Source organism: Gambusia affinis, linkage group LG22 (genome assembly GCF_019740435.1).
Source record: "Gambusia affinis linkage group LG22, SWU_Gaff_1.0, whole genome shotgun sequence".
In the NCBI taxonomy this organism is placed as follows: Eukaryota; Metazoa; Chordata; class Actinopteri; order Cyprinodontiformes; family Poeciliidae; genus Gambusia; species Gambusia affinis.
The window spans coordinates 1,672,099-1,696,771 of record NC_057889.1 but is presented as its reverse complement, the minus strand read 5'-3'; the positions used below and the strand labels follow the sequence as shown (position 1 = coordinate 1,696,771).

General features: G+C 35.8%; 3 protein-coding genes across 3 annotated transcripts; all 3 read left to right on the top strand.

Moving 5' to 3' along the window:
* The first annotated feature begins 3,474 nt into the window (after window positions 1–3,474).
* LOC122825669 lies at window positions 3,475–5,381 on the top strand. Its single transcript, XM_044107174.1, has 5 exons — window positions 3,475–3,680; window positions 4,022–4,303; window positions 4,652–4,753; window positions 4,830–4,858; window positions 5,122–5,381. Exons 1-5 carry the CDS (start codon window positions 3,512–3,514, stop codon window positions 5,197–5,199), a joined length of 660 nt encoding a protein of 219 aa, XP_043963109.1. The 5' UTR covers window positions 3,475–3,511; the 3' UTR covers window positions 5,200–5,381.
* A 5,618-nt stretch (window positions 5,382–10,999) lies between these two features.
* Window positions 11,000–16,435, top strand: LOC122825668. The gene is made up of 6 exons (XM_044107173.1): window positions 11,000–11,319; window positions 13,308–13,607; window positions 14,900–15,172; window positions 15,519–15,620; window positions 15,697–15,725; window positions 15,989–16,435. Exons 2-6 carry the CDS (start codon window positions 13,421–13,423, stop codon window positions 16,064–16,066), a joined length of 669 nt encoding a protein of 222 aa, XP_043963108.1. The 5' UTR covers window positions 11,000–11,319; window positions 13,308–13,420; the 3' UTR covers window positions 16,067–16,435.
* Window positions 16,436–18,316: 1,881 nt separating this feature from the next.
* Window positions 18,317–24,209, top strand: LOC122825839. Its single transcript, XM_044107423.1, has 7 exons — window positions 18,317–18,599; window positions 19,064–19,342; window positions 20,359–20,652; window positions 22,863–23,144; window positions 23,464–23,565; window positions 23,642–23,670; window positions 23,947–24,209. The coding sequence occupies exons 1-7, from the start codon at window positions 18,317–18,319 to the stop codon at window positions 24,022–24,024; spliced, it is 1,347 nt and encodes a 448-aa protein (XP_043963358.1). The 3' UTR covers window positions 24,025–24,209.
* The last annotated feature ends 464 nt before the right edge of the window (window positions 24,210–24,673 follow it).

Here is a 24,673-nt window from a genome sequence, read left to right as displayed (position 1 = left end):
AAGACTCAATAATCTCACTTTGATGCAGATCAGTTTCAAATAAACTTCAAAATTACCTTTAAATGACACGTCAAATGACCAAAACTGTCTGTTGTATTCATTTCTTAAACCAAATCAAAACTATTTCACCTTTAATAATGATAATAATTTAATCAATGTCCAGATGTTAAAGTATCGAAAAAGTTCATAAAGGAAACAATCAATGAAGCTCAGTTTGATTCTCTGATCTGTTCTGATGGACTCTGGTCCAGACAGCTGGCATTTCTTCTTCTACTGGTCTGACTGGTTGTAGCATCAGATCAAAATTAACTGCCAGCAGTAGAGGGGGCTGTTGGGTTCTGATGGACACTAACTCGCCAGCAGAGCATTCTGGGATTTGTAGTATAAGTAGTAAGCATTTTTATTCTAAAGTATTTTTATTTTCTGCTGTAAGGATCCAGTTGGTCCTGTTTGGGTTCTGTTCTGACTGGGTTTATCTGCTCTGTCTGCTGGTGTCGGTGGACTAACCGCAGCCCGTTGCTGAGCGTGACAAGTTATCTCTGACTGCTCAGGCAATGGAAATTAGGACAAGTTATACAAAATATATACAGTTAAAAAGAGGAAACAAAATCTTAGTCTGCTGTTCTTTACCTGCAGATTCTTCTTGTAAAACATCTCAGTGTTACAAAGTGAGTTAAATGTAGTTCATCTGTTCATTTCTAACTGAAGTTCGGTAACTGTTTGCTTCATTCTGCGGTTTTCTGTCACTCACTAGAAAGTGTGATAAGAGCAAAATGACAGCATACTGTGCAACGAGGAAATATGATCAGTATTTTCAGATCAGCAGCAGAGAAAATTCTGTCAGTTCAGCAGCTGATAGACGGACAGGAGATGTTGGTTCTGGTTCTGGTTCTGGTCGTTGTGCTTCAGTTTGAAGGTAAAGATCCGTTTTCTTTGGTTTACTGTTGTATTATATGGAAATATGACAATTAATATTTAGAGGTTAGTTATAACTGTCTATTAGTTAATCAAGTTTTTACTAAGTATATAAAAAGATGTTAAAAAATTGGATTTAACATTTGTCTTTTGTCAACTCAAACTTGTAATCTGACAGATTAAAACGTTAATTTATGTTGCTATAAAAATATCTTAGATTTTTAAGAGACTGAAAATAAAAAAGATTGTTATAAAAGAGTACAGGCCTTCACAGTTTTTGTGAATGATGAAATCTGTAAAACATTAATGTCTTTGTTTCTGTCAGGATCCAGAGGAGAAGAACTTGATCACTATCACAGAGAAGGAGAAAATGTTGTTCTACCTTGTAACAGTCCTTCATCAGATTACCAATGCTCCAGTGTTAACTGGTTTTACAACATGGGTAAAAATACAGATACTCAGCAGAAGGTTTTCAAAGGAAGAGTTATTCAGAGTTCACCTCAATATGAGAAGTTTAATGTGGACAGTAACTGCTCTCTGATCATCAATGACATCGATCCTCAAGATGCTGGACTCTACATCTGTAAACCTGGTTCTGATAACGCCATAGATGGTTTAGTCCATCTGAATGTTTTAACCAGTAAGTATGAAAACCTGAATGTTTTAACACTCAGACTGTTTCCTTCTGATCAACTTGGTGAAATGTTGGACAGATGTTTCTGACATCATCAGTTCTGATTTCCTTTTTCTCTGAAACCTTGAACTTCTTTGGACTTTAACATGAGGGAACCTCTCAGTGACCTGATGCAGTCAGAAGTTCAGATGTTGTTCAGTCAGAGAAACAATCATTTATTTAGATTCAAGTAAACATTACCCATCAGTCCACACACCTGGTCTAACTTTGTAGTCATTATATTATATTGAAGACATTAGTTTATTTGTTAAACATTTTGTTTTCCTACTAATGAAACTCAAAATGCAGTTTAATAAAAATAGTCTGCCCCGTATCTGTTGGGTTTCTGCTACTTCCTGTTTGAGCTCCAGCTTCCATCAGGAAGTCGGCTCATCAGAGTGAACGTTGTGTGGCTGCAGAGGATGTTTAGATTTAATCAGCTTGTCTCTTATGATGGTTCAGTGTTTGCTTAAACTACTGAATCATTTATTTTAAAGATTTCTTGTTTTTTTCCATCATGCTGATGAAAACCTGCTGAGATCTGAAATATTAGATCAGATCAGTCATCAAGAGACAAGAAGACAAAATCTAAAGTTTTATCAAAATGTTGCATTGTTATTATTTTATATTCTACTGTCTGCAGCCTGAGAAGTTTAACCCTTTGTTAAGATTCTCACTTTAGAGAAAGTTACTTTAACATCTTTCAGACTGAGACAACAGTTTTTATTTTTCTTTCAGTTTCAAAGGTCCTTTCAACAAACGAGGATTTCGCATTAGAGTGTTCTCTGTGGAGACACAATGGGTTGCATCTTTGTCCAGAGAACAGTTTCCGCTGGTTGGATGAAACAGGAACTGAACTCACTGAAGGTGTTTGGTTGGAGTTAAGAGGACCGAAAATCTGTGTTTCCTCTCTAACTGTGAAGGATCAGAGCGACAAAAACAGAAACTACACCTGCCAGTTTGTTGAAGGAAACATAGTGAAGGTTGAAGGTCACTACACAAGTGAGATGAAAGGTGTGACACTTTTTATTTACTGAGGAAATTACATAAACTGCAGATATTAGGAATCAATATTCTGCTTAAAAGTCTAAACTAGTTTTCCAACTAAAATAAAACTGTTTAATTTATTTTTCATGCCTGATAAATAAGATTGAAAACATTTTTTTTATTATCTGCTGTAGTTTAAATCATTGAAATGAAAGAAAGAGGATAAAATTTATCTCTACAGAATTAAAGCTAGTGTTTTACACACAGTGGTACTAAGTGAGATTTATGTTCATAACAGAGTTATGTAGTCAGCAAAGACCGAATACTGAAGTACTTCAGTTTTGGGTCTTTTCCTTTACTTTTGGCTCAATCAGCATAAATATTCGTGAGAATTTAAACAATTTTGTTTTGAGTTGTAATTATTTTTCTAGTTTTTTTCCCCTTTTTGTAATTCCTTTGTCGTCTTTTTCAAACCTGACAAAAAATATGGCTAGTGGTTCAATAGGACACGAAATAATCAAACTGTAAATAAATATATTTTTGTTTGTGCATTTTGAAGACAAAAATCTCTGGTCTCAGTTGTTGAATGCTGATAAATTCCTTTATGAAAATATTGTAAAATATGTACTTTTTTTTCTTTTTCTTTAAACAGTGCATTCAGTGAAACCGATAATAGGTAGAACAACACAGAGACATTATTATTATTATTATTATTATTATTATTATTATTATTATTATTATTATTATTATTATTATTATTATTATATAATTAATACCTAAATGTAGAGTAAAACATTTCTCTCTTTCTCAGGAGTTTTCCCACCAGAATCAGTCCATCTCTACCACAGAGGAGATGAAGCTGTTCTGCCCTGTAACAGACCTTCATCATCCGACTCATGCTCCTCTGTTGACTGGATTTATCAGAAAAATAAAATCATGAACAGGAAACAGGAAGTTCATAGAGGAATGGTTCAGAGTTCACCTCGTTCTGCCAGGATGAGTTTGGACAGAAAATGTTCTCTGATCATCAACAACATCACAGCTGAAGATGTTGGACGTTACAGCTGTGGATATAATACAGATGTGTATCTAAACATGATGATCAGTAAGTAATCTAAACTAATGACTCTACCTGCTGATTTCAGTCTTTTATAGATCTGACAGTTTAGATCTTGATGTGTTTTTGTCAGGACTGGAACTGGATCTGTCTGATTTTAGAGACTGAAATCTGTTCATTTCTCTCTTTATGATGTTATTTATGTTGCAGTGGGGAAAATAATTTAATTATATTTAATTATATTTCCAATGGCTCATTTTAGTATTTTATCTCTAAATGTTTGTCTGCAATGTTTCCATAGAAAAGCTGCTGATTGTTACCATAAATATAAAATATTTTCTTTATGAAAAGTCTTGGTAATGAAATGTGAATTTCTTGTTTTCTTTCAGTCTCTTCATCTGTTCCAGATGTTGATCCAACAAAGAATGAAGAGATCACATTATTCTGTTCTCTGTTGAGATCCATTTTATCAGGTTCATGTCCAGATAAAAGTTTCCTCTGGTTGAACGAGACAGGAAGTGAACTGACTGGTGAAGGTGATGAATATAAATATGGAGGACAGTTTGTTTGTGTTTCTAGTCTGACTGTGAATCTTCAGAGCAGAAGAAGATTCACCTGCCAGTTTGTTGAAGGAAACAAAGTGAAGATAGAAGCTCACTATGGATCTGAAGGTATGATGTCATATTTTTATAAATAAGTTAAAATGTTGCAATGAAAACATTAAACATTCCCTTCTGTGTAAATATCTCATTGATTTATTTTGAATCTTATGATCAAACAATTGATTTCTAATTTAATGTCATTATTTTTGGACACTTTGACTTTTCACACCACAGTTTTTATGTAGATCTCCAGTTTTCTTCTCCATGATGGTGGTTCAGGTTCTCCTTGGTTCTAAATGTGGATCCAGAATCACAGACACTCAGATTGATGTTCAGTCCACCATCATGTTCAAACTATTTTCTTCCTAAATCAGATGAAAATGATCCCATCAGGTTGTTGCTCCGTCTCCTCCTCAGGCCCCCCCGCCTCGTCTCCTCTGAGCTTCATCATGTTGACTCTGAAGATCACAGGACTGATCCTGATGGTTGGAATCACTGTTGGTATCATCAGAACCAGAGGTGAGGAAACTCAGCTACAATGGAGACAATTTACACACTTCTTACTTTAATCACTTTATTCTGTTTTTCACTGCAGGAAGAAAAAAGCCTCAGAAAGACGTTAATGTAAGAGAAACAATCATGAAAAATACATTCATAGACATTTTATATATAGATTATAAATGACAAACATTATGTCAACAGTATTGATTTTTATCTTTTTCCCTTTTTAGTCTTTACCTTGAAACGTCTTAGAAGAAAATCAACTTTCATTGAACTATAATGTTGTAAAACTGTTATATTTTATGAGTAATAAATGTATGTTTAGATGTTGTTTTTGTTTCTGTAACTGTTTTATCCAGTTAATCTCTGCTTGTTTTTTCTCTCAGGTTCGTTTTTCTGTTGATGACGACTCAGTGAGCTTTGAAAATGATGGAGAACGTTCTGCTGCCGCCGCTCTCCACTGAGCTTCATCACATCCAGGATGGTTCATTAAAAAAGCTTCATTTTAATCATTAGCCAGTACAAAAGTATATTTTGCATGGAGTTTTCTGCATATGAGTATTAATTTTGAACTGTGTTGGATTCAGTGTGTTTTATTTTTTTAATCCATTATAAATAATTCTAAAAGCTGTTTGAGAGAAGAAGCTTTTACTCTGTAAATATGTTGTTTGCTTCCTTTTTAGTGCAAATAAAAGCTTTTTTGCATATTTGGTTTTATTTTAAAGAACTTATTTTATGAAAGGAAGTGATGTAGAGCATGAGGGATTTACTGATCACTCATTGGTTAATATTCAGAAAGTGGGAGGAGAGAAGAGAAAAGACAGGAAGTAAAATATGAGGATTAGTTGAAGTTTTTAAAAAGTGACATTTTGTTTTCCCTTAAGCAAAAACAAAATAGACATTCTTTACTAATTACTTTGTCATGAACAAATGTCCAGATTTAACAAACACAATTGATAAGGTAGGTCATAAAGCATAAATTTCAACATTTAAAAAATTAATCCACAAAGGGGGAATAAGTCTCCATTGATATTTATGAATATATATGGAGAACCAGTGAAAATTTTAAGTATAAAAATTTGATAACACTTTATTTGTTGGGTGTGTGTAAGACTGACCTAACAAGATAATCAATCAATCAAATTTTATTAGTATAGCACATTTCAGCAGCAAGGCATTTCAAAGTGCTTTACATCAAATCAAACACAAAAACACAATGCAACATAGAATCAACAATAAAAACACAACATCAAGTCAAATTCCGTCAATAAATTTGCAATTGATTTCGTTTCAAGTACAACTCTAAATAATAAGACTGTCATGAACATGAAGGAGTTCTGTCTATGACGTGTCTATGAAGTGTCTGCAAAGTTGGCACTTTTAATGGAACTTTTAGAGCAACATTTAGGGCAACTTTGCATTAAAAGTGTCATTATTTACTGAATGACCCTTCATGAGATCAATCATAAGCATTCATAAAGAGTCCTGCATGTTCATGACAGTGTCACGTCACTCTGATGCACACTTGTCAAATCAAGGGTTACCAAATATTTCAAGTGAAGATAATTTATTTCATCACTCATTCTTTGCCAACTTCAGGGAATATGCAAACAACAAATTTTATTTAGTAAAAAAAAAATCACATTAAGATTAATCAGAAAATCCTTTGGTTTGTTAAAAATAAAAGCACAAATGGGGATTTAAATATGACTCTTTATCAGTCAAAACCTTATTGAAACATTTCTTATACCATCGGCTCCATGGCCTGTTGGTTGGATTTAAATTCTGCAGAACTGCACACAGTCAAATAGACCAGCAATGTTTAAATTGTAATTAAGCTAATTTATTTTAACCCAGACACAAACTCTTACTTGCATCTTCCTCACTCAGAAAAATTCAGATGAATAAAGTGAGTTTAGTCGCTGGGCTAAGAGGGGCTTTCCCCTCGCTATGTCTGAGTACAGAACAAGGGAACAGAAATCACTGGGCTAACACCTGGCAGTGTGTGTACAGAAAGCACATGTTGGCTCTGAATGTGGGGAAACTCAGCTGGTCTGGAACTGGCATCCAGCTTTGGTGAAGCTGCTCTTCTCTTCCCAACTCTGGACTGAAGCTCAGCATGGACTGAGTCTCCTTCCTCAGAAAGAAGGCAGACACCGATGGTTTGTCTATGGCAATCTTCAGGAACTTATGATTCAAAGATTTGTTCTGCTGAATTATGAGTAAAATCAGGATCAAGGCTAATTCCTATCATTGTAATCACAAAACAGTAAACTGTATATATTTTTGGTTCCAGGCTTCTGTTGAGAAATGTCTCCCTCATTGGCAGAAGGTGGTGGTCAAATGAGGGCCTCTGGTTTCCAAAAGTGGCCTCAGAAAGAGACAGAGTTACTCCAAGAGCTTGGTTTTGCTAACATGGTGTCATATTCACACAGAAGTATGACCTCAGTCCTCAATGGCTTGAAGCCCCAACAATCCCCCCTTGAGGACCGAAGGTGAGATGAAGTCCACAGTCTGGAGTACAAGAGAACATTTTCTCAGCAAAGACAAAAAAAATCTTCTGCAACAGACTTCCTGGTTTTCTGCCTTTGCAATAGTCAAGTCAAGTTTAATTGTAGAGCACTTTTCAGCAACAAGGCAGTTTAAAGTGCTTTGCACCATAAATGCATAATATAATAATTAATTTTGAAACAAGCAATGAACATTTAGAATAGTTTAATTTGCCCAGCAAAACCCTTTTACAGTTTAATGAGTTAAGGAGTTATTGTAGCAGCCCCTCCCCCATTTAATGTTTTCTGTTCCCACTAACAAAATATAATTAAGAGGCTCTGATACACGTAGTACAGGTGCTTCACTGTTTTCATCCAACAATGTATCTATTATAACCATAACGTCAATATTATGTTCAGAGAAGTCACAAGCATGAAGGCCTTTTACTGATAGGGATCTAACATTTGGCAGTCAGTTTAAATGTCTTGATGGTAAATAATTCTTCAATTTGAAGTTGATTCTGAGGCTGAATTTCAGACTGCTGTATTTAATTTTTTCATGGTGGTATTTCTGTTTGTCATTGGGACAAGGATTCTCCTGTATCGTGACACATTCTGGAGGAAGACAGGTGTAAGACTAATGTCTGGACCCCCATCTCACACTCCAGATGGACAGAGCGGACGGATTCTGGGGAACCAGAGAAATGTGGATCTGTAGTATAAGCAGTGAATGGGCTGTTTCCCAGCGGTCCAGCTCTAGGAGATGTTAGGAAGTTTCTCGCAGGACAAATTTGTCTGCAGCCTCTGCTGTAAGGGATTCACTTTGGATCCTGTTCTGACTCGGTTTATCTGCTCTGTCTGCTGGTGTTAGTGGACTGACTGCAGCTCATTAATATTCATCAGTTTATCTCTGACTGCTCAGGCAGGAAATTAGAACAGTTTGTACAAAAATATACTGTTAAAGAGCAAGAAATAAAACTTTAATTTTTGGTTTTATGCTCTTCACCAACAGATCCTTCAGCTAAAACATGGTTCACTTTAGTTGATTAGAGTGAGAGAGTTAAATAGTTTAAACTTCATTTCTAACTAAAGTTTATGCTGGTTGTCATTTTCTATAAACGCTGAAGTTGATAAGAGCAAAGTGACAGAATGGGTGTGAATGTAAATTTGATTTTAATCTTTATTTTAGCCTCTAAGAGGAAATATGATCAGTATTTTCAGATCAGCAGCAGAGAAAAGTCTCACAGTTTTCAGCAGCTGGTAGACGGACAGGAGATGTTGGTTCTGGTTCTGGTTCTGGTCGTTGTGCTTCAGTTTGAAGGTAAAGATCTGTTTTCTTTCACAGGAAGATGAGAAAGATTAAAGGAAACTTTGAATTACTGTGGTATTTTATGGAAATATGAACATTAATATTTAGAAGTTAAGTTATGTATGAGTTAATCAGGATTTGACTAAATATATATATACATATATATATAATCATTTTCTGGGATTAAAATGTTAACCGTTTTTAAAAGGTGGTACTTGACAAAATAGATTGTTATATTTTTAATTTCACCTTTAAGATAATATTTTGTGTGGAATGAAGTAAAACTTTAATGTGTTTTAACTATACAATTTTAATTTCACCTTCATGGGTGTGTTTGTGAATGAAGAAATGTTTAGAACTTGAATGTTTTTGTTTCTGCTGCAGGAACCAGAGGAGGAGAACTTCATCTGTATCACAGTCACTGGGATAATGTTGTTCTACCTTGTAACAGTCCTTCATTTTCCTCATGCTCCGATGTCACTTGGTTTTATAACAGAGATAAAAATACTCAGCAGGAAGTTTGGAGCGGAGCAGATGATCAGAGTTCACCTCAAGCTTTCAGATTAGATGTGGACAGTAACTGCTCTCTCATTATCAATGACATCAAACCTCAACATGCTGGACTCTACACCTGTAGACCTGGTTCAGAAAACACCTCTGATGGTTTTGTCTTTCTGAATGTTTTAACCAGTGAGTATGAAAACCTGAATGTTTTAACACTCAGACTGTTTCCTTCTGATCAATTTGGTGAAATATTGGACAGATGTTTCTGATATTATCAGTTCTGATTTCCTTTTTCTCTGAAACCTTGAACTTCTTTGGACTTTAACATGAGGGAACCTCTCAGTGACCTGATGCAGTCAGAAGTTCAGATGTTGTTCAGTCAGAGAAACAATCATTTATTTAGATTCAAGTAAACATTACCCATCAGTCCACACAGTCTGAAATGAAGCTTGCAATCAGGTTTTTATTTTTCCCAGCCAACCTCTGTTGTTTCTTCTACTTCCTGTTTGAGCTGGGGGCGGGGCCAAGCTGTGATGACATCATGAAGTCGGCTCATCAGAGTGAACGTTATGTGGCTGCAGAGGATGTTTAGATTTAATCAGCTTGTCTCTTATGATGGTTCAGTGTTTGCTTAAACTACTGAATCATTTATTTTAAAGATTTCTTGTTTTTTTCCATCATGCTGATGAAAACCTGCTGAGATCTGAAATATTAGATCAGATCAGTCATCAAGAGACAAGAAGACAAAATCTAAAGTTTTATCAAAATGTTTTCGTTACTATTTATTGGGGCCTGCCCATAGCAATGCATAAGGAGAGCAGTGACTGACTGCAATGCATGGCAGGCACCTATTGTTCTACACCCAATAGAACGCCTCTTTAAGTATTATTTATTTTTCTTCCGTGACCGTTAATGCGCCTCGAACCGCTGCGAGCCCCAAAAGTGGTATCAAAACGTGCGGCTCGATGCCAGCATTGAAGCTATTATTTTTTATTGGGATTCGGACTTACGATGGCGAAGTAAAAAACGAAAAAACGAATAAAATTTCCAGCTGTTGAAACGCAGAGCATAACTGAAACCAACTGCCGCTTTTTTAGAGTGAGAATTTAAGCAGATTTTTGACCCCAAGACAATTTTGAAATCGCCGTCACGCCCACGAATATCGCTCTATCGATATCAAACTCGGTCATGACATTGATACGCATGCCTGCTCCGGTAAAATGTGTTCGATATTTTTCTAAGTCTCACAGTTTTCTGTCAAGGTGCTTCAGAGTGAAATCGTGCGCCAGGGTAACTGACGCTCTCCCAGGTTCACTTCCATGTATTTTTGAAAAGTTTCTGCACTATTTTTGTCTCATCACTGTAATTACTGTGAATGAGGTAAAAATATGAATTGCGGTACTATCGGAGAAGACAAATAGTCCTCTCATACGCTTCAAACGGTTTTCGAATATGTATTACGGTTCCTGAACGGCAAAGGTTTGTTCGGAGTGCTTTTTCCATATTAATTGGCTGGGTGTCTCACAAAGATAGAATTTTTTTCCCCTCTTTCTGTCCCAAACACACTGACAGTTAGCAGCTGATCCATTACCATAGCAACGGAACACATGAGGCCAGAGCAGCTGATTTATGGGAGGACACTCTGGAATGACCTGGCCTTTAGAACTACTTGTGTTTTGGGCATTTTATAACAGATTTTAACAAACCATTGTTACACACAGGATTAGTGTGTCAATTTTAAATAAAGCTTAATGGAAATTTCACAATAAAAGCCCCAACATTTCAGTCAGGATAGAGCACCGTAAGGGGGTGCAATTATATTAGCCTGTATTATCTTTTCCTCTCAGGAAAAGATAATACAGGCAACAGGAGGGTTGCCTGTATTATCCCTCCTGGGACAACAGGAGGGTTAACCTTTAGTTAAGATTCTCACTTTAGAGAAAGTTACTTTAACATATTTCAGACTGAGACAACAGTTTTTATTTGTCTTTCAGTTTATCAACAACAACATGTCTTTTCAAGAAAGAATGAGTTCACCGCAGAGTGTTCCCTGAAGAGATACGATGGGTTGGATCTTTGTCCAGAGAACAGTTTCCTCTGGTTGGATGAAACAGGAACTGAACTGACTGAAGGTGTTAGAAACGAGTCAAGAGGACCAACAGTCTGTGTTTTCTCTCTAACTGTGAAGCGTCAGAGCGACACCAGCAGAAACTACACCTGCCAGTTTGTTGAAGGAAACATAGTGAAGGTTGAAGCTCTCTTCACACCACCATGGCTTGAAGGTATGAAACCTTTTATTTACACAGTAAATGAGAAAAACAACAGGAATTATAAGGATTTTGTATTTTTTGTTAAATATTCTGCATTAAAATCTTAACCACTTTAGAGGATTAAGGCCTCTTAAAAAAAAGAGTTCTGACTTTTTCTCAGATTTCTCAGGTTAGATTTGTGGTGCATAGAAACTGGAAGCTGCTTCTCCCTGTTTGGTTCTGATTCTGGGAATGCAGAGCAGAACCAGAACCAGAAGACCTGAGAGGTCAGGAAGGTTGATACAACAGCAGCAGAACTTTAAGCTGAAAATTAATTTATAAATTAGAAACAATATTTTATAGTTTATTCTCTGAGCTACAGGGAGCCAATGGAAGAACTGTAGAACTGGTGTTATGTGGTCTGTCTTCCTGGTTTTAGTCAGAACATCAGCAGCGGCGTTCAGTTTTGTTTCAGTTCAGATGGAGAACGTTTTGACACATTCACATATTTACCTGTCCTAAGCATCTGTTCAGTGATTGGATGGTTCTGAGTCACCTGGTGACATCGTAATGTAGAGCTGATTATCAGCCGTGTAGTTATGGTTATTAATCCTATTTCTTGTTATAACCTGAACCAGTTGGAGATTTGGATATTAAATAAGAGACGTCTTAGGATTGAGCCTTGGGGTTCCTCGCACATGACTTCTGTCCGCTTTGATGAGAAATTTCCTATTGTTCTTAATGTAAGATTCAGACCAGTTGAGTACTGGACTGGAGAGTCCGACTCAACTCTCCAGTCGTTTTAGTAAAATCTCATGATCTACAGTGTCGAAAGCTACGCCAAGGTCCAACAGAACCAGTACTGTGGTTCTTCCAAAGTCCGTGTTTATATGGATGTCACTGAACACTTTCACAAGGGCAGTCTCCATATTGTGGTGAGTCCGGAAACTTGACTGTAACCGGAACATATTCGGCTGATTCGTGGTTAGAGAGTATTTTCTCTGTCATAGCAGAATCTGTGAATTTGGGAAAAGTCTTGACTCCAGTTCTCTTGGCATTGCAGAAACAGGTGATTCCATTTACTGTCTCATCTCCGACAATAAATACTTTTGGCATATTTGTGGTTTTCTGAGTGTTGGCTTTGGGGGTGAATGTGGTTCGTACCTGTGGCTGATGTCTGAGGAGAGGTGAAGTGCAGTAAATCTCGTTTTGTCCTGTGAAACAGGGCCGGGGGAATTGCTTCTCCTCGTTTGTTGTCCTTTGGTGCAGCAGGTGTTGAAGTCGGATGTGTGTTTCGGCTCAAAGCTGGACACGCTGATTATCGGTTATCTATTCGTCAGATCCACAATCTGTTTCAGTTTAGAGTAAGAATAGTTTTAAAAATATATGTTTATATGGAAATATATATAGAATGTAAGAGTAGTTATACAAAATTATAAAAAGGCAAAATTATAAAAGCTATAAAATTATAAAAACTGGATATTTGGAATAGCTTTAGCAGTCTATCCATAAGGACTAGAGAGCAGGATAAGTTGTTCTTCCTTCAGAAAAAAAATCTGCACATAATAACATGAACATGAGTGAAAGCAAAGAGTGAGAATCCAAGATATTCCACATTTAGATTTTTTCCTTTACTTACTTTTGAATAATTAGGAATAAATAATAAAATCAGAATTTATACAAGTTTGCTTTGCTATGTAATTTACATTTTTTGTCATCTTTGTCAAACCTGCAGTGAAAAACACCTTTATGAGTAGAAGTGTAACGATACACCAAATAGCCAAACTGTGAATAAATGCATTTTTATTTCTACAATTTGGAAAGAAATATATGTGGTTTCCATTGTTGACCACTGATTTGTTCTTTTATTAACATTTTATTGGAAAGATGCATTTCACCTTTTTTTTCTTTAAGCAGATTCTCCAATGGAAGTGAATACCGGCAGATAAACAGAGATTACTATTACATTATTAATAGATAAATACAGCACAAAATGTTTCTGAATGTGTCTTTTTCCGTAGAACCCGTCCATCTCTACCACAGAGCAGGAGATGAAGCTGTTTTATTCTGTAACAAACCTTCATCATCCGACTCATGCTCCTCTGTTAACTGGATTTTTGGAAGAAATGGGGACATGAACATTCAACGGGAAGTTAAAAAAGGAATGGTTCAGAGTTCACCTCGTTCTGCCAGGCTGAGTTTGGACAGAAACTGTTCTCTGATCATCAACAACATCATGGCTGAGGATGCTGGATGCTACAAATGTCTGCTTTGGAACAGAGGTCATAATGATGCACATGTGCACTTAAATAATATGATCAGTAAGTAAACTAAACTAATGACTCTACCTGCTTTCAGGCTTTCCTAACCATAAAACCTCTGTATGGATCTGACTGTTTAAATCATGATGTGTTTTTATCACAAGAAATAGGATTAATAACCATAACTACACGGCTGATAATCAGCTCTACATTACGATGTCACCAGGTGACCTTTGACCCCATCCAATCACTGAACAGATGCTTAGAACAGATAAATGTGTGGATGTGCCAAAACTTCCTCCATCTGAACAGAAACAGAACTGAAGTTATTATTTTTGGACCAAAAGAGGAACGATCTAGAGTCAGTGCACAGCTTCAGTAATTACAACTAAAACCAGTGATGAGGCCAGAAACCTGGGAGTAGTGATAACATCTGACCTGAACATCCAGAGCCACATAAAGACAGTTACAAAGTCGGCCTTCTATCCCCTGAAGAACATTTCAAGGATCAGAGGACTAATGTGTAGATCTAGAGAAACTCATCCATGTATTTATCTTTAGTCACATTGATTACTGCAACAGCGTCTTCACATGTCTGACCACAAAATCAAACAGCTGCAGCTGATCCAGAACGCTGCTACTGATGTTCTGACTAAAACCAGAAAGAAAGAGGACATAACCCCAGTTTTAAAGTCCCTACACTCAGAGAATAGACTTTAAGATACTGTTACTAGTTTATAAATTACTGAACATTTTAGCACCAGAACACATTAAAGACCGGCTGTTGTTGTATCAAACTTCCAGAACCCTCAGGTCTTCTGGTTCTGGTTCTGCTCTGCATCCCCAGAACCAAATGAGGAGAACAAACAAAGAAACTTCCAGAAATCTGCAAAACGGCTGAAACACTGAGTTCTTTTAAACCCACCTGTTTAGAGTTTTACTTTATTGAGTGAGTGAGTGAGTGAGTGAGTGAGTGAGTGAGTGAGTGAGTGAGTGAGTGAGTGAGTGAGTGAGTGAGTGAGTGAGTGAGTGAGTGAGTGAGTGAGTGAGTGAGTGAGTGAGTGAGTGAGTGAGTGAGTGAGTGAGTGAGTGAGTGAGTGAGTGAGTGAGTGAGGACTGGTACTGAGTCTGTCTGCTTTTAAGAGACTAAACAAATCTGTTCAGTTCTCTCATTATGATGTTATTTATTTTGTAGTGTTGGAGGGTTTTTAGTCGTACTTCCAAAACCCGACCATCAGATGTCATTCTGCAATAGAACATTTCCTGTCCACAATAGATATAAAGTTATCTTTGTTGGTTTCTGTTTATAAAATCTCTTTAAAGTGAAATCTTATTGTCTTGTTTTCTTTCAGTCTCTTCATCTCCACCAGATGTTGACCCAACAAAGAATGAAGAGATCACATTACTCTGTTCTCTGATGAGACTCGGTTCTTGTCCAGATAAAAGTTTCCTCTGGGTGGATGAGACAGGAAGTGAACTGACTGGTGAAGGTGATGGATATAAATATGGAGGACAGATTGGTTGTGTTTCTAGTCTGACTGTGAATCTTCAGAGCAGCAGAAGATTCACCTGCCAGTTTGTTGAAGGAAACAAAGTGAAGATAGAAGCTCACTACCAGTGTAAAGGTATGATGTCATCACATCTGTCTCTATAGAAATAACATTAAATTGTTGCAATGCCACTTATGTGTAAATATTTAGTCTGATTGATTTATTTCATCTTATGATTAAACAATATATTTCTAATTTAATGTCATTATTTTGGACACTTTAACTTTTCACACCACAGTTTTTATGTAGATCTCCAGTTTTCTTCTCCATGATGGTGGTTCAGGTTCTCCTTGGTTCTAAATGTGGATCCAGAATCACAGACACTCAGATTGATGTTCAGTCCACCATCATGTTCAAACTATTTTCTTCCTAAATCAGATGAAAATGATCCCATCAGGTTGTTGCTCCGTCTCCTCCTCAGGCCCCCCCGCCTCGTCTCCTCTGAGCTTCATCATGTTGACTCTGAAGATCACAGGACTGATCCTGATGGTTGGAATCACTGTTGGTATCATCAGAACCAGAGGTGAGGAAACTCAGCTACAATGGAGACAATTTACACACTTCTTACTTTAATCACTTTATTCTGTTTTTCACTGCAGGAAGAAAAAAGCCTCAGAAAGACGTTAATGTAAGAGAAACAATCATGAAAAATACATTCATAGACATTTTATATATAGATTATAAATGACAAACATTATGTCAACAGTATTGATTTTTATCTTTTTCCCTTTTTAGTCTTTACCTTGAAACGTCTTAGAAGAAAATCAACTTTCATTGAACTATAATGTTGTAAAACTGTTATATTATATGAGTAATAAATGTATGTTTAGATGTTGTTTTTGTTTCTGTAACTGTTTTATCCAGTTAATCTCTGCTTGTTTTTTCTCTCAGGTTCGTTTTTCTGTTGATGACGACTCAGTGAGCTTTGAAAATGATGGAGAACGTTCTGCTGCCGCCGCTCTCCACTGAGCTTCATCACATCCAGGATGGTTCATTAAAAAAGCTTCATTTTAATCATTAGCTGGTACAAAAGTATATTTTGCATGGAGTTTTCTGCATATGAGTATTAATTTTGAACTGTGTTGGATTCAGTGTGTTTTATTTTTTTAATCCATTATAAATAATTCTAAAAGCTGTTTGAGAGAAGAAGCTTTTACTCTGTAAATATGTTGTTTGCTTCCTTTTTAGTGCAAATAAAAGCTTTTCTGCATATTTGCTTTAATTTTAAAGAACTTATTTAATGAAAGGAAGTGATGTAGAGCATGAGGGATTTACTGATCACTCATTGGTTAATATTCAGAAAGTGGGAGGAGAGAAGAGAAAAGACAGGAAGTAAAATATGAGGATTAGTTGAAGTTTTTAAAAAGTGGCATTTTGTTTTTTTGGGTATTAATATTGTATGAAATAATTTGGATTGTAATTAATTATATTTGTGTACAATTAATATAACCTAAAGATTATGTTGTATATTTATGCACATTTAAAGACTCTAATCTTTAAACCTGTCCAATGTTTGGTTGCTCCTAAATTAATATTTTGGCTTTGAAATGAGCCAATGTGTGTTACATGATAAATCTTCAGCACTGAAGTTCAATCTGTTTATTGATCACAGTCATAACAGTGTTGACAACATTAAGGAGCTGCTGCACTGATAACATGAAGTGAGGTAGAATCAAGATAATTAAAGTATATAAAGTAGTTGTACGACACATTTATTAATTGTGTTTTATGTTGAGTTTAGAGGTTTTAGTGAACTCTGAACTGAACTACTTCAATAGGAGTAGGAGGCTACATGGTGTTGTGTTGATATTCTTCTGATCTGTTTTTACTTGATCAGATAACAGAGACTCGTGACACAGCACTAAGTTGCTGTATCAGTGTTTTATACACGCCATAACGCTACTGAACAGCCAATCAGATGCAGAAGACTCAATTATCTCACTTTGATGCAGATCAGTTTCAAATAAACTTCAAAATTACTTTTAAATGACACGTCAAATGACCAAAACTGTCTGTTGTATTCATTTCTTAAACCAAATCAAAACTATTTCACCTTTAATAATGATAATAATTTAATCAATGTCCAGATGTTAAAGTATCGAAAAAGTTCATAAAGGAAACAATCAATGAAGCTCAGTTTGATTCTCTGATCTGTTCTGATGGACTCTGGTCCAGACAGCTGGCATTTCTTCTTCTACTGGTCTGACTGGTTGTAGCATCAGGTCAAAATTAATTCAGCAGAAGAGGAGGCTTATAGATGGCCAACTGGGCAGCAAAGCATTCTGGGATTTGTAGTATAAGTGCTGGATGCTAACGTAAACATTCACCACTAATAATAGAATTAGAGTATAAAATACTTTTATTCTAAAATATTTCTGTTTTCTGCTGTAAGGATCCAGTTGGACCTGTTTTGATTCTGTTCTGACTCGGTTTAATTCTCTGACTCTGAGCTGCTGGTGTTAGTGGACTGACTGCAGCTCATTAATATTCATCAGTTTATCTCTGACTGCTCAAGCAGGAAAGTAGAACAGGTTGTATAAAAAAAAGAAATAAAACTTTGTTTTTATGTTCTTCACCAGCAGATCCCTCAGATGAAACATGGTTCACTTTAGTTGATTTGAGTGAAAGAGTTAAATGTAGTTTAAATTTAATTTCTAACTAAAGTTTTGCCGGTTGCTATTTTTGATGGTTTTCTGTCGGTTCCTGGAAATGATCAAGTTGATAAAAGTGGCATAATGGGTGTGAATGTAAATTTGATTTCAATCTTTATTTCAGCCACTAAGAGGAAATATGATCAGTATCTATAGACGGACAGGAGATGTTGGTTCTGGTTCTGGTTCTGGTCGTTGTGCTTCAGTTTGAAGGTAAAGATCTGTTTTCTTTCACATGAAGATGAGAAAGATTAAAGGACATTTTGGTTTATTTCTGTATTTTACAACAAGTTGTGTTTTAGTCCAACAGTTTTAGACCAAATATATAGAAACATTTTCAAGGATTAAAATGCTGATTACTGTTGTAAACATGTCTAGAATCGCTTCTTAAAAGGTAGAAAATAGAATGTTTTAACAATAAATCAAACACTTATAGCATAAATAAATAACTATACAATTTTAATTTCACCTTCATGGGTGTGTTTGTGAATGAAGAAATGTTTAGAACTTGAATGTTTTTGTTTCTGCTGCAGGAACCAGAGGAGGAGAAATTCATCTGTATCACAGAATGAGAGAAGAAAATGTTGTTCTACCTTGTAACAGTCCTTCATCGCTTTCCTCATGCTCTGATGTTACCTGGTTTTACAGCAGAGATAAAAACCAAAATACTCAGAAGAAGGTTTGGAGCGGAGCAGATGATCAGATTTCACATCGAGTTTCCAAGTTTAATGTGAGCAGCAGCTGCTCTCTGATCATGGAATACGTCGATGATGATGATGCTGGACTCTACACCTGTAGACCTGGTTCTGATGCCTCCTCTGATGGTTTTGTGTATCTGAATGTTTTAAGCAGTGAGTATGTAAACCTGAATGATTTAACCTGTCAACACCTCTGCTGTGTTTCTGCTCCTTCCTGTCTGAGTTGGGGGCGGGGCCAAACTGTGATGACATCAGGAAGTCGGCTCATCAGAGTGAACGTTATGTGGCTGCAGAGGATGTTTAGATTTAATCAGTTTGTCTCTTATGATGGTTCAGTGTTTGCTTAAACTACTGAATCATTTATTTTAAAGACTTCTTGTTTTTTTCCATCATGCTGATGAAAACCTGCTGAGATCTGAAATATTAGATCAGATCAGTCATCAAGAGACAAGAAGACAAAATCTAAAGATTTATCAAAATGTTTTTGTTACTATTTATTAATTTTTTTAATCTACTGTCTGCAGCCTGAGACACTTAACCCTTTGTTAAGATTCTGACTTTAGAGAAAGTTTCTTTAACATCTCTCAGACTGAGACAACAGTTTTTATTTCTTACAGATTATCCACCATATTTTTCCCGTTCATCAAAAACATTTTACTGTTCTCTGCGGAGATACGATGGGCTGGATCTTTGTCCAGAGAACAGTTTCCGCTGGTTGGATGAAACAGGAACTGAACTCACTGAAGGTGTTTGGTTGGAGTTAAGAGGACCAACAGTCTGTCTTTCCTCTCTAACTGTGAAGGATCAGAGCGACAAAAACAGAAACTACACCTGCCAGTTTGTTGAAGGAAACAGAGTGAAGGTTGAAATAAAACACACACCACGAAGATTTAAAGGTATGATGACTTTTATTAACAGTAAATGAGAAAAAAACTGCAGGAAATTCCAGGATTTTGTGATTTATTTGTTAAATATTCATTGATTCTCTTTATTTCCATATAGATATACATACAAAAGTACATACAAACATGTATGTACATGTAAACACATCCATTTTATAAAATCATGATTACACATTACATATATACATCTACATAACTATTAGATATCATTTTACATTTTAAGGCTCTTTTTAATCTTTAAATATTTTAGCAATAAAATCTAAACAAGTTTTCTATGGAAGAGGATGAAGGCCAATAAAAAAAAAGAATTTTGACTTTTTTCTCAGAATTTAGAGATTAAAGTCTGAATTATTTTTTGTTTGTTGTTTTTCAGTGGCCCTAATGCTCTTCTGTAGTTTTCCACCTGAAACAAGCCAGACTAATAAGACTCAAACCATTTTTATCATTTCCTGTAGTTTAAACCAGTTAAATAAGCTTTATGAAAGAAAGAGGACAAATTTATCACTACAGAATTAAAGCCAGAGTTTTACATGAAGTGGTTCTAACAGGGATTTATGTTCACAATAACATGAAAATGGATGAAAGCAAGAAGTGATAACTGAAGATATTTCAGATTTAGATTTTTTTTCTTTTCTTACTTTTGAATAATAAATAATATAGTCAGAATTTATGCAAATTTTCTTGTACAATTTATGTTTTTTGTTGTCTTTTTTAGACCTGTGGTAAAAAATAGTTTTATGACTAAAACAGTACAACAAATAGCCAGAATGTAAATAAATAAATTTTTATTTCTACATTTAGAAGAGAAAAATTAGGGGTTTCCATTGTTATTTCTTTGTTAACAAAGAAAAATATTTTTCCTTTGTTAAAATGTTATTTTTAAAAAAACATTTTTTTTTTTACTTTCAATAGATTCTCCTTTGGAAGTAAATACAGGCAGAAAAACACAGAGATAATTATTATATTAAAGTATAATACAATGTTTCTGAATGTGGTTTTTTTTTCTACAGGTAGCAGTTCAGGTATAATCCATCTCTACCACAGAGCAGGAGATGAAGCTGTTCTGCCCTGTAACAGACCTTCATCATCCGACTCATGCTCCTCTGTTGACTGGATTTATCAGAGAAATAAAAACATGAACAGGAAACAGGAAGTTCATGGAGGAATGGTTCAGAGTTCACCTCGTTCTGCCAGGATGAGTTTGGACAGAAACTGTTCTCTGATCATCAACAACATCACAGCTGAAGATGTTGGACGTTACAGCTGTGGATATAATACAGATGTGTATCTAAACATGATGATCAGTAAGTAATCTAAACTAATGACTCTACCTGCTGATTTCAGTCTGTTAAAGATCTGACAGTTTAGATCCTGATGTGTTTTTGTCAGGACTGGAACTGGATCTGTCTGATTTTAGAGACTGAAATCTGTTCAGTTCTCTCTTTATGATGTTATTTATGTTGGAGTGGTGAAGATTATTTAGTTATACACTGTAAAATGTAATAAGTTCACTTTACTAAAAAAAAGCTAGGAAACCGATTGCCTCAAAATCTCCAAGTAAAGTAGCTAATTCATTTTAAGGTGTTATTGCTAAAAATAACTATGTTTAGACCACTCAGATAAAGGCAAGTAAACCTGAGTGCCGTTAACTCAAAATCATTAGTAAAGTTGACTATAAAATATCAATTATGACTACTTCAAATTGTGAGTTATGTCAATTAAGCAGTACTCATAAAAATAAGTTATACTTACACGTTTAAGAGTTCACATTACTTGCAAAATATCAGGAAACCGATTGCCTTGATATGTTCAAGTAAGATGAACCAAAAGTGTTAAGTTATTGGAACGAAGAGCCAACAGACAGTTTGAATGGAAAAAAAATGTTTAATAATTAAACAAGTTTATCTTAAATACAAGGTTCTCAAGTGTGGTTACATACACACTAACCTGGAAACAAACTTTTCCAAAGACTTTTTTAGGGAAAAAAATGACACGACTTTTTTTCTAGGGTAGCCTTCAATCTAATATTGAATCCTTCAAATGGCCCTCAGTCTTTAAAACTTTGAGAATCCCTGCTTAAATGTCTTTGTTGACTGGTGTGAAACAAAAACTCAATTCTCAATACTAGAGCCCAACATTTATCATAACATTGATAAAGTAAATAGTGAAGTAGTGAAGTGAAGTAATGTTTCTCCTCATTAACATAAAACCATTTAGTAGTCTGCAAGTGCAATGATGCTCTGTCCAACAAAAAAAGAATCAAACAAGAAATAAAAATCACTTTTCCAATAAGGGTAAAGGTATCAACGTTGATCCATAATGTCACATCACATTCACTCATTGCATCAGAAGATTTTTGAGTGATTGTATTTTTGGTTTTAGGGATTTATGTCCAAGTGACAGAAGCACCCTTTGGATGAAGTCAAAGGTGTACTTCAGTTGTTGAGGGTACTCCAAATTCAGAGAATAAATAAGTCCAAAGAGCAAACACATGGCATGTGGAAGATTCCCAAGATCATTCATGACAAGACTTCCTTCCAAAATGATGGCAGTACTTGAAGACTGGAGGTGCAGTGAGTCAGTGGAGGCCAGCCTGTCCTCAGGAATGATGGTCAGGATCCCAATGGGGGTGTGAGACACGTCTGGGTCTTCGCAGTCCTAACAACAATAAACACCACAATTACATATCAACGTAACACTTCTTCACCACGGCTGCTTCTCCTACAGTTTACAGCTGCCCCACCTATGGCAGTCTACTCATCATAAGCCTTCTATAAAAGTACAGCGGCTTTTTTAACCCGCCAACATCTTTATCCTTATCCCTTTTCCTTTTTTTGTTTTGCGCCCCGGACAGCTTTTTTGCTCTGCCGCTCCATCTTGTTGCCACTAAATAAACATGATATTTTCGACTAACGTTAGTCCCAGGCATCGCTAAATCATTACACATAAAGTTAACCTCAAAACCTGGACTTACGGATGAATTATACGGCCGAGATAATGAATATAAGTTTGCTAAAAAACAGTGGGACTTACCGTGACAAAACTTAGCTGCAGCAACCGCCGTATTGTTGACAGTTTGTCGCTTCTTTCAAACACGTCGTCACTCGTCAGTGTCCAATGCGCATGTGCGTTCAACGAGAGCTGCCGAATGATGCCGAGTTTTTTGCTGGTTATGCAGATGCGTTTTGCTCACTCATAACTCCAAGTTCGGGTTACTTGCTGCTGATGAGTTTGATTACTTGCCTCAGTAGAAAGTTGTCTTTGCTAAGTTTAAGTTAGTATAGTCAACAGAGTAAGCTGGAATGAGTTCAGGTCACTTTTCTTTTTGAGTACACTTTACTTTTACATTTTACAGTGTACCACCAAATGCCGACCTTCATAATTATTGCCAGATGTTTGTCTGCATTGTTTTTACAGAACAGCAACCATTCAAGACAATAGAAATGAAAGTTGCTGTTTGGTTTCTCTTTATAGAAAATATTTAATTCTGATAGGTTGTCTTGTTTTCTTTCAGTCTCTTCATCTCCTCCAGCTGTTGATCCAACAAAGAATGAAGAGATCACATTATTCTGTTCTCTGTTGAGATCCAGTTCATTAGAATCTTGTCCAGATAAAAGTTTCCTCTGGTTGAACGAGACAGGAAGTGAACTGACTGGTGAAGGTGATGGATATAAATATGGAGGACAGTTTGGTTGTGTTTCTAGTCTGACTGTGAATCTTCAGAGCAGAAGAAGATTCACCTGCCAGTTTGTTGAAGGAAACAAAGTGAAGATAGAAGCTCACTATGGATCTGAAGGTATAATGTCTTATTTTTATGAATAAGTTAAAATTTTGAACTGAAAAACATCAACTTCTGGTTAAATGTCTCATTGATTTATTTTGAATCTTATGATTAAACAATTGATTTCTAATTCTAACTTTTCACACCACAGTTTTTATGTAGATCTCCAGTTTTCTTCTCCATGATGGTGGTTCAGGTTCTCCTTGGTTCTAAATGTGGATCCAGAATCACAGACACTCAGATTGATGTTCAGTCCACCATCATGTTCAAACTATTTTCTTCCTAAATCAGATGAAAATGATCCCATCAGGTTGTTGCTCCGTCTCCTCCTCAGGCCCCCCCGCCTCGTCTCCTCTGAGCTTCATCATGTTGACTCTGAAGATCACAGGACTGATCCTGATGGTTGGAATCACTGTTGGTATCATCAGAACCAGAGGTGAGGAAACTCAGCTACAATGGAGACAATTTACACACTTCTTACTTTAATCACTTTATTCTGTTTTTCACTGCAGGAAGAAAAAAGCCTCAGAAAGACGTTAATGTAAGAGAAACAATCATGAAAAATACATTCATAGACATTTTATATATAGATTATAAATGACAAACATTATGTCAACAGTATTGATTTTTATCTTTTTCCCTTTTTAGTCTTTACCTTGAAACGTCTTAGAAGAAAATCAACTTTCATTGAACTATAATGTTGTAAAACTGTTATATTTTATTAGTAATTGCTCATGTTTTGATATTTTTCTTAAAATATTCATTTTGTTTCTGTAACTGTTTTATCCAGTTAATTTCTGCTTGTTTTTTCTCTCAGGTTCGTTTTTCTGTTGATGACGACTCAGTGAATTATGAAAATGATGGAGAACGTTCTGCTGCCGCCGCTCTCCACTGACCTTCATCACATCAGTTACAGTTCATACAAAAATAATCCTTTATTTTGATGCTTCATCTATATTTGTGCTTCTACATCTACATGTTTACATTACTTGTATTCTTGAATATATATATTAAGGCACAGCAAGCAGATGTTCAGAAATCTAACATCCCAAATAAATGGCAACCTGTTCTGAAAGATACTTCAAAATCCCCATTTTCAGGTAGAAATGAAATAAAATAAAGCAATAGCTTTATTTTATTCACTGATACCTTAAAATCACTGATTTTAAGGTATCAAAGTTTGTTAGCGTCTTCTTGATGTTTTAAACTTTAAACTCAAAATTCTTCCTACAGATTTTAACTCTCCATCATGTTTTAACCTGCTGTGATTATTTCAACATGGAATTGACAGAACAGCAGTTCTGAGTTTGATTTTTATTGACTGTTGATGCGTTAGCATTGATTAGCAAAGTCAATACACACTGACTGCAGTGAGGCTAACCTAGCCTAGCTAACAGGAAGTGACCTAACTCATGTCTCCGTGATGGAAGCTGGTGAAGTTGAGCGTAATGCAGAGAGACGAGTCGACTCTCAGAGTTTCCTCTGGGACTGAGAAGCTGGACTGTGGAGGAAGTTTTCACATTCTCCACTCTTCAGCATCACAT